General features: G+C 40.2%; 1 protein-coding gene across 1 annotated transcript; it reads left to right on the top strand.

Moving 5' to 3' along the window:
- Positions 1 to 784: 784 nt before the first annotated feature.
- Positions 785 to 8,574, top strand: ak4 (adenylate kinase 4). Its single transcript, XM_072437856.1, has 5 exons — positions 785 to 961; positions 1,495 to 1,614; positions 3,696 to 3,868; positions 4,865 to 4,983; positions 6,660 to 8,574. Exons 1-5 carry the CDS (start codon positions 817 to 819, stop codon positions 6,784 to 6,786), a joined length of 684 nt encoding a protein of 227 aa, XP_072293957.1. The 5' UTR covers positions 785 to 816; the 3' UTR covers positions 6,787 to 8,574.
- The last annotated feature ends 2,316 nt before the right edge of the window (positions 8,575 to 10,890 follow it).

The following is a 10,890-nucleotide window of genomic DNA, read 5'->3' as shown; positions in this document are numbered from 1 at the left end:
TCACATAAAGGCATTACAATTTAAAACAAATGCAACTGAATTACCCCTCTGTGCCCTTTTCTACATCGCTGTGTGAATATAACGGAATTTTAATTATGAATATGTGTGGCGCTCTTCAAAAAACCCTATAAATGATTCAAGCAAACACTGAGCAGCGCCAAAGCAACACAAAACAACAGACACACATTTACAAACCAAGCCTCAAACTTTTACCCACTGAATTACACAACAGTGTTCACCTACATATTTAAGGACTGTCACTGAACACTGACGACTATAAAACCACAGACACGTCCCTCACGCTGCTTCGGGACTACAACTTACAGGAGCCGTGGCGCGTCACAAAGACTACATCAACCAGACGGCGCTGTGACGCATCGATTCGGTATTTTCCTGGACGGTGCGCACGGCAAAAACAAGGCGTAGCGAAGACCTCCTCATTCATTCGCCGGACGCGCTCTTAAAGACGCAGACGGGGCGCTTCCAGACCGCGTCCGCACGGAAAGAAAGAAAGAAAGAAAGAAAGAGAGGAAAGAAAGAAAGAGGTGAAAAAAGAACGGTCCCGCTGTGAGTCATAGCGGCACAGCTCCACCAAGAGGAGGGCTCCGTGAAACTCTCTTGACAACTCCGGAGTCGAGCTGCAACAACCGGATTCGACCCCCTGAAGCCCCCCCACGGGACCGTTCGACCGTCTTTTTTTTGTTGCGCGCAGCTGATTCGTTAGATCCGGGCAGAAGACGCGTCGGTTGCGGGGGTCATTTAGGGGGATTTTTGGAGACACTCGCGGAGGAAAAAAAAAGGCTAGTGGGTGAAAAGATGGCCAAGTTGTTCCGCGCCGTGATCATGGGCCCCCCCGGGTCGGGCAAAGGGACCCTTTCAAAGAGGATCGCGCACAACTTCGGGCTGCAGTATTTGTCGTGCGCGCAGTTTTTGCAGGAAACCGTCGCGGCGAATGAAACAGGTAGGATGATATACAAGAGGCGTTTGTGCGTGTGTTTGTGTTGAAACAGGAAGAAGAAGAAGAAGAAGAAGAGACGCGCACAGGGCTTCCCCCCTTTTTAATTATAATGATATTCTCTACTAGAATATTCTCTGTGCGCGCATCACTGTTTGACCTATTTTGTATTAATTTTTTTGCATATTTCCTGCCAAGCAATGCGTGATATTCCAATGTTTTCTGCGTCATAACTATGGATGGTGTCTCTTTAAGGTTTTTTAATAGCACCAAACAGACCAACTGGAATCAATTAAACCAAAGCACACGCCAAAACGCACCCTCTATGGCGCTATTGTTGTCAAATTAAACTCTCCTTTTTTGCAGATTAATTTGGAGCCATTCAACATGACATGATATAGTGTATTTTTTTGGAGAGGGTTAGGACACAGGGGCGTGTGTGAGGCTGGGAGTGTCACAACAATACAAGATTATAGGCTTTATGTGGCATATTTGTGTGCACTTGTGTTTGTTTTGCTGATGTGTTTATTGTGCATTAGAGACAGGCGTGCTGGTGAAGTCCTACATAGACAAACGCATGCTGGTGCCTGACCACGTAGTGACCAGACTCATGCTGCCCAGACTGGAGCAGCTCAGTGGACACAGCTGGCTTTTGGAAGGTCAGATTCCCCCTCACGTTCTCTTGTTTCTATTGCTACACGTTTGCCATCTTTTCGGGGAGAGCTGCGGGACGGGTTCATCTCGGGACACAAGTAATTATTGTCAGGCTCGACTCTGATTGGCCAAACGCACTGCCGCCCCCTAAATCTCTGTGGGGAAGTAAAGCTTATTCCAAAAAAATGCCACACGCTGAGGCTTATCCCAAAAAAATAAAAAAAAATAAACCATGTATTAAAAGAGAGCCTGTTTGTAATTGTTTATAATTGCTTAAGCCTCAAGCAAGAATATAGTTTAAAAAAATGTGTTAAAAGGGCGTCTGTTTGTAATTGCGTAAGCCTCAAGCAAGAATATAGTTAAAAAACCTGATTAAACAATGTGTTAAAAGGGCGTTTGTTTGTAATTGTGTGAGCCTCAAGCAAGAATACAGTTAAAGCAAATGTTTTTCTTATGCATTCGCTGTTGCAACACATCAAATTTACACGTTTCACATTTAGCCTTGAATCACAGCTCAGTAAACTTGACTTGTTGAGCCATAAAAAGTATAAAAATAGCATCGGCACACATTAGCGGCAACAAATACACCACATGTTTGCTCACCGTCTTTGACTTGTAATCCTTATCGAAGGATGTCGCCATGATTTAGGACTTTATCTTTACTTACTATGTGTTTGTTTGTTTTGTACGTTCGGAACGCGGGTGTTTTCACTCACTCGGGTTCATGTTTGTGGCGTGACAAAGCCTGGTTATCATCACCTAAACAACATGAGCAAAACTTACAAGAAGGCAAAACACTAGACTAGGCATTATACTGAAATTTAGAGCAATTACGGTAATTATTCACCTTTTTTGATGGTTTAAAAATGGAAATATTCTCAAACGACTACGCAGCAAGTACTTGAGTTGATAATTATGAATACGTTCTGTGTTTTTAAACGACTATTATCAAATTATAGCTGAAAATGACAATAATCTACAAGAGAAGATCATGTATAAGTAACTTTTTTGATGGTATAATGGCAATTCTCTTCATTAAAATTGTTAAGTGTACCACGAATGATTATAGTCTTTTTTTTAAATGTTTTACCTATATTTTTGTTTTTTGTCCCATTCTAGAGTTGAATTTAAAGCAAAGTTTGTGTTGTTATGAGACATATTCATTAGCAATTCTGTTCCAGTTCCATCACTTTTAAACAGACTTCTGTAAAAACTATGTCACAGTTTTATAATGTTATTTATTCCGCCTTCATCCTGCGAGCGGAGATTCTGAGAGTTTTGTTTTTTCTTTGCACTAAAACTCGTGAAAGGAACACCGCAGCTTTCAGTTCGATGAAAGTGGGAATAGAGTTGAGCAATAGCAGAAGTGGTAATAAAGAGGATGCTTACAGTTGCACTTATTTTTTATTGTCAGTTTCATTTCTTTTACTTTTACCAACGCAATATGTGGATTCTTTACTGCTATTTTACTTGTATTGTTTTTGTGTAAGGGCTGTCGAATGTATCAAAAAGCAGATTTATGCCAAAACTAGAGTCAAAACGAGATCATCATTTGATGTATCTCTGCAAATACAAAATCGTATAAAAAAATGATCAAAATGTGAGCTTTCCTGAACATTTTTAGAGGATCTTGAGCTATATCAGAACTAGTATAGTGACAGTACTATTTGTTTTTTTTTTTTGTGTTGAAAATGGAAATTGTCTAAAAATTTGTTTTTATTGTCCTTGTGCCAGGGCTGCACATTTAATCGAATCGAAATCACACTTTTAACGGACGCAATTGCCCCTAATTTCCTTCACAAGCAACAAAATATCCTCTGTGTAAAAACCACCAACCTTTGACATATTTATGCATTTTTGTTGATACGATTTAAAATGTGAACAGAATCCTTTCATCAAAACATAAATCGCACATGGAAAAATCACAATTTGATATTTTTCTGTAAATTGCGCAGCATCGGTATCGAGTATCGAGCGTTTTACTTGGTATCGAAATAGACTTTATAGTTATAGTAACACTCATTTTTAAGACCCTGCAGTCAAATCCATTACAACCTTCCCCACTTTTCCCAAAATCCGTTCCCAGGTTATCCCCGGACTCTGGGTCAGGCCCGATCCCTGAACGAGCTCTGTCAGCTGGACATGGTGATCAGCCTGAACATCCCGTTTGAGACGCTGAGAGAGCGACTGAGCGACAAGTGGGTCCACCCGGCCAGCGGCAGAGTCTACAACAAGACCTTTAACCCTCCAAGAGTCAAGGTTTGTCCCATTACAGCGTTCACAGCACTTCTGGAATAGTCTACAACATGACCTTTAACCCTCCTAGAGTCAAGGTTTGTCCCATTACAGCGTTCACAGCACTTCTGGAATAGTCTACAACAAGACCTTTAACCCTCCTAGAGTCAAGGTTTGTCCCATTACTGCGTTCACAGCACTTCTGGAATAGTCTACAACATGACCTTTAACCCTCCTAGAGTCAAGGTTTGTCCCATTACTGCGTTCACAGCACTTCTGGAATAGTCCACAACATGACCTTTAACCCTCCAAGAGTCAAGGTTTGTCCCAGCCCCGCGTTTACAGCACCTGGAACGTGCATGGACAAGTTTGACAAAACAAAATGTTACAAATGATGATAATTGGATGCTATTTGTGTGCTAAAACGTGCCTGTAAATGTATTTGATGAGCGTCATGTAAAAAGTGAATAGTCTGACGTACCATATTTTCTGGCCTATAAGTCGCACCAGAGTATAAATCGCAACAGCTAAAAAATACTTATAAATATAAGTATAAGTCGCACCCCGGCCAAAACTATGAAAAAAGGTCAGGTTTTAAATGATTATAATTTGTCTTTTTTTTTTTAAGCTTTCTGACTATTCAAATTTAGCATATCATATAAAACAACTTCAATGTTACTATATCTTGTAGAGCTATAGTTCTTCCACCTCGACAACTGAATCATGACATTTTTCTCATTTATTTTTAAACTTTGAGGTTTGCAGGGACAATTTTATTTTTTTATGTATAGCAAAGTGTATTTTTTTGCTCCACCTAAAAACGCGCACAACACAAAGAACAGTTCAGATGCAGAAGACGGCGTTCCTAATATCGTTTACCTTTTACAGTTTGAATTTTCATCATTATTTAAAGTGGTTTTGAGCGTATAAAGGTGGATTTAGCTTCAGACCAGAGCTTTAAGGATCTGTTGCTGCCTGCTGTATCACTGAGTCACATTTTTTGTTTTTGTCTTTTCCCAGGGCAAAGATGACATCACCGGAGAGCCGCTTATTCAAAGTGACGAGGACAAAGAAGGAGCGCTCATGGTCAGACTGAGGCACTACAAGGACGTGGCCAAACCCGTCTTAGATTTCTACAAGTGAGTCTCCTTCTACAGCAGTTAAATCAGTTAGTTATCATTAAATCAGTGGTTTATATTCAGGATAAAGACTGTGTAACTACTCAAAGTCCTTGTAAATGATTTGTGTTTAAGGTCATGGTTTTGCTAAAAATGATAAAAAGGAGATAAAAAGTCTAAAACTGCCGACTGAAATTACGTGCATTTTTGTCGACTAAAACCAAGATTAAAAGTTGACATTTTTGTTGACTTAAAGTACTTGGGTAAATTTTGCCAAGAAACACGTCAAGAAACACATATCCCATGCAATTTATTATAGTCAAAAATATATATATAAAAAATCCAGCTGACTAAAAAAAAGAAACGCCAAAAAACATGTCTTGTCATAATTAACCCTAGATGGCACACATTCCGTCATACATGTTCAAGGAGGGGAAAGTGTCTTGCCGAAGAACACAACTACAGGAAAAGGTTTTTACTTAAAGGCGTAATGGACGATTTTTTTGGCCCAAATCTGAGTCTCATTTCCTCGTGGCTTGGACTACCGATTAGTCCTGCCACGTATCAATCATAAAACACACCTACCGCTCACCTGCAGCCGCGTGCGGCTCGTCCCCAGGAGAGCAGCATGTGTCCCTGTGTCTAAGCACATTGATCTATCATAAAATAGTTCCCTCAGTGTACAGGACAAAATGACGACGGAGAAAGACTGTTCGAGCTCAGAAGAAACGGAAATCTACGGAGACAAGAGAATGCGATGCGATCCGTTGCGCTAATAAACAAACGCATGTGTGTTTTTTGTTCACTTCCGCTTGAGTTCTCAAATCGGCGAAAAATCGTCCATTGCGCCTTTAAAATAATACCTCATAAAATACTTCAGCGGATACAAATGACTATGAAAACATAAATATCTATTGACTGGACTAAACACTATGACTGGACTCAACACTAACTAAACTAAGTTACTGTGGTTACACTGGTCAACATGGAACACAGGAACCAATCAGAAAAGGGGGCAGGGCTAATATTTGCACAATACATTCCACATGATTTCGTTAAAAAGTCACACTCGGCATAAAAAGAGGTTGAATAGCAGAAGCTGTGGCTCATTCTAACGTTTATAAGAAGAACTGATTTTGTTGACACTGGCCAGTGTGGCTTTTTATGATGATGCCACTTAGTCTGACTATATCTCATACATTCTAATTAAGATTCAAGAATTGCAACCAAAGGGAGTGGAGCTTCAAATATACACAAGTGCAAACACATAACTTTATACCTGTTTGGAAGATTGATTGAGGGTTTTAGTTTCTAGTTTTGTAGCCTTTTTTTTATTTTTTATACACCATGAAAAAAACGTATTATTATTACTATTATTCTTTTTTTAATAAATATTTCTTTGGGGGGAAAAAAACAACCCCCCCCAAAAATAAATAAATAAAATGATTTATTTATTTATATATATATATATATATATATATATATATATATATATATATATATATATATATATATATATATATATATATATATATATATATATATATATATATATATATATATTTATGTTGCTTTTGTTACGTGCAAAAGCAATATTTATTTTGATTGTTTTCTCAGGTAAAACCATCAAAGAAAACATGTTGATTGCCCAATTGTCTTCTACAACTTTAAATACTTTGTTCTTCTCCGTCTCGCAGATCTCAAGACATCCTGCACTCGTTTTCCGGCACAGACACCGACCGCATTTGGCCGTACATGAACTCCATTTTGAGCGCCAAGTTGCTGGCGCAGCATTCAGAATCCCCCCCGACCCCGACGCCGTGAACGACCACCGCGACATCGAACACGCAGCTTTTCCAGCACCGCCTTTTTTAGTTTCTCTTTCTGTTGACGGTCGATGCCGAGTTTATCATGTCAATATATATACACATAGGGGTAGCAAGTTTTATCGTTTGACGGTTCAAGTCTCTGCAGTACCATACACATTATATTACTGTTACTTTTTTTGTTTAATGGCGCCGCGTACTCACTGGAGTCGTCCGTACTGTCGCGCCTGGCTTCAAAAACATCAAAAGCGAGTCACAAATTGCCGTCGTATCATATTTCCTTTGTCTCGCGTTGCAGGACACGATGTGGAACGTTTGAAGTCCGGCGCGCGCGGTATCGATTGCTCGCCACCGATCATGCATCATATTATGACCTTTCGATGCCCCCGCCGTCCACAAGGGGGCACCCAATGGCAAACGTAGGGCGCCATCTGTTAGTCATTAGGTTTTGAACATGTCTGCGATGTCACTGTTTAACGTTTCCCTGGATATTTTATCATTTATAACGTTGAAGTGACATTTTTGAACATTTTTAATATATAGCTTTTAGTCGAACGGCTAGAAATTAACGTGACAGACAAATTTACAGTCTCTAGTTTGTCGAAAATATATAAGAGATACGCAGCCACCTGTAAATAGTAGTTGAAAAAAAGCGATTAATCTGGCGACACACGATCCAAACGGCTCAGATTTCTCCGAGAGCTCATATTTGTGCTAACGTGTGCCGCGCTAACGTGTGCCGCGTTGGCCGGTGGTCATAATATTTCGCCTGATCGGTGTATCGTCAAATACTTTCACGTCTTCAGAGAGCGTGTGCGATGCCGTTTCGTTGCGTGGATGTAGTTCGTTGCAGTTTTGAGGTGTGTTTGGGGGATCATTCTGTTACTTCCAGGTCCGTACAAGCTAAAGTCATAGCGAAAGGTCAGTGTTTGAACGGTCCAGGAGCATCTACATGTCACAAATCGACAGCAAAGTATGTATCCTCTATGCAGTAAAAGGAGGCATGTTTTGTTTTGATCTGCCATTTTCTAAGTATTTAGTTGGAATAATCTTGAGTGCCTTGAAAGTTGTGTGTACAAAAGGTAAGCATAAAGGAGGAACGGCCGCATTTGCGCTCAAAATGAGCGACGGGCAGTAGCGGCGGCCATTTTGGAGCTGGACCGCGCGATAGTTTCGCGGTTTTGGCGCGTGATCATTGGCTTTTTTCCAGCTCCCGCATGCGATTTGTGGTGCTGGAAATTTGCCGAATTCCTCGTTTCTTCGCCCCACATTTCACCGTTAGAATCTGTCCTGTCCAATAAAGCGTTAAAAACAACAACAACAACAACAACAACAATAAACTGGTTACAAACTCATGCATTTTGAATTGGAAGCGTGACACAGACGTATACATTATTCATAGCACAATATTTAGCAGCACTATTGAACCAAAGCTAACCAAAAAAAACATGTCTCCTTTGTCGTTTTCTAACTATTGTGAGTGGGAATGTATTTTGCGAAGCTTTATTCACTTACAGGACCAAAGAAATGTAGAAAAAGGAGATTTTGTATCGGGTGTCTCTCTCGCTGTGCACAGAGGGATCGCACTGTTCGCTCTGCTGTAGTGTAACGTGAGCCGCCCGGCGCTGCCCTGAGCTGATGAAAGGGCGTGTTGTGAGGTTTGTGCAGCGGACACGCCCTGCTGGGGTTGTGCAACGCCGCAGCGGCTGTTTGTTTTGTGGTAGTTTTATATGATGCTGTTTAAACATGCCACAATGGATGCACAATAAAGGTATTTTTTCCTATGCTTTATTGAACGATGAGTAAGTGCAGACGTCATCTCTGAATCCTCAATGACCCGTTTTATCACGCGTGTTGTAAACGCAGCAAAACCGGAAGAAGGTCGAAGAATGTGTTTTAATTTTGTTACTATTCGCATGCATTCATTTTGGGGCACGGCTTTGGAACGGCTTTTTATTTTTTTAGAACAAACTTGTGAAACTCTGGGCCCAAGCCAATCAGAGCGCTGAGCGAGCAAGCCAATCAGAGAGCTGCTTTCAGTCCTTCGGGGCAGACGAGACATCAAATGGTCAGTATTAGATCAGCCCCCGCTAACTCACAGAAGTCAGAATTTGCTCCAATATGGCGGCCCTCGATACGCTTCAGACACTGGGTTAGGGGCTTAGGGTTAGGGACAAGAGAGCGGATTTGGACCCAAGAGAGAAAATTATGTTGGGATTCTGACTTTCGGGGGTTGATCTAAACCCAACCGAAATCAAATGCTTTATAATGAGCCACAGATGAGCTGTGATCTAATTTTGTCCTTAAGTGCTCATTTTCAAAGCTGCTCTATTGAAAAAAAAACAAAATACACTAATTTGTAACCCAAAAAAAGGCCCAAAATGCTTCTTTAGTATTACTCTATCTCCAAGGAGACAAGCACATTACAAGTTACACGTCAAGTCTGTGGAGAAGTGTCCGACTGCGGGGTTTCAAGGTATTTTGTAGCAGTAAAATTTGATAAATGCAAGATTTTTTGCAATAACCTATAAATGTACAACAATGCAACTTTCCCTTTTGGTAAATGTTTATTGTGCACTGTGTAAATGAAAACATACCATCTCCAAGGAGACAGGCACTTTAACATTCACACAGTGCACCTGAATACTTGTGTTCACCACTTTTTGTGAATTGAAAAGGTGGCCCCTCCTTCTTATGGGTTTCAGCCAATCAAATAGTCCGACCAAGAGGAGGAAATCGTCACGTTCTCACCGTCTAAACGTGAAAAGTGATAATAACTGAGCTTCAGCAGAGATAACATGCACTTGTCTGTCTCCTCCTGCCGCGTCTAATCCGCTCAGATCTGTAAATAAACCCGCGCGCGTGAAGTGCTGGAATGCGGATTATACGTGCAGACTACGTGCAGACTACGTGCAGAATACGTGCAGACTTCTGTTCACAAAACACTGTCATTTTCACCTGCAATGTTGTGGTTATCAGGGCGACTATAGAAGGCAGCAGATGCACCAAACAGACGCTCATTCTCACAGATTGTTAAACTGGATGTGCTGCTCCAAGTGGACATGTGCACGTAGGAGGACCTCTACTGTCCACTGTGAGGTGTTGTCACGTGACTCAGCAAAACATACTGGACTATTGTGTCAAAAGGAGTGAGATAAGTGGTGCAATAATAATAAATAAAGCTAATTCAATGTGGTCAAAAACGAGAATCAGACGCAGTAAAGCTCTGACGTTTATTTTTTATTTCTTCAATATCTATTATAGCTAAAAGAGCCTGTGGTAATGACAGTATTGACAATGGACCTCATTAATTAAATATGTTTATGGCGATTAAATGTGAAGGCCTATTTCAGCAGCAACTCGTGCATAATTTGGCAAAACGTTCCAGTAGATGTGTATGATTCGATTGTGATTGTGATAATGATGATGATGATAATAATACAAATAATGATTAAAACAATTATTATTAAAAAATTAAAAGAATTATAGAAAAAATTAAAAAAATTATAGAAAAAATAAAAATAGTAATGAAAATAATAATAAAAATAATAATAAAATAGTAATGAAAATAATAATAAAAATAGTAAAAAATAATAATAAAAATAGTAATGAAAATAATAATAAAAATAGTAAAAAATAATAATAAAAATATTAATGAAAAAATAATAATAATAATAAAACAATAATAAAACTTCATAACAATAATAGTAATAATAATATCCAACATGTAGACCAACACTTAAAAATAGACATCTAAAATGGCAACAATGAAAGTAGTATTGAATTGCAGCGTATTAATGAATAAAAGCGGTTGTATGGAAGTCCAGCCCGGGTTTTGCGTGTCAGGCGGACTCAGCAGCAGCAGCAGCAGCAGCTCGGACCGGACGGACGGACCCACGCCGCTCATGCATTTCTCATCCACGGCACAGCAACATCCGCCACATCTTGTCCAGCTCCACACGACGCGCCGTCACGAGGAGCTTAAACGTCCCGGCGTAATTTGGCAACGGTGCCCCTTAGCGGTGAACGCGCGCGCCATACGGTTCACATCCTCCGAAGCACAGCGCGTGTCGTTGGGACGTTTCTTCATCATCATCTTTCT

Source organism: Eucyclogobius newberryi, unplaced genomic scaffold (genome assembly GCF_026437365.1).
Source record: "Eucyclogobius newberryi isolate DKJ021-1_F unplaced genomic scaffold, fEucNew1.0.hap1 SCAF_9, whole genome shotgun sequence".
Classification (NCBI taxonomy): Eukaryota; Metazoa; Chordata; class Actinopteri; order Gobiiformes; family Gobiidae; genus Eucyclogobius; species Eucyclogobius newberryi.
Note: the sequence above shows the minus strand (reverse complement) of the source record. Positions and strands in the feature narration are given on the sequence as shown.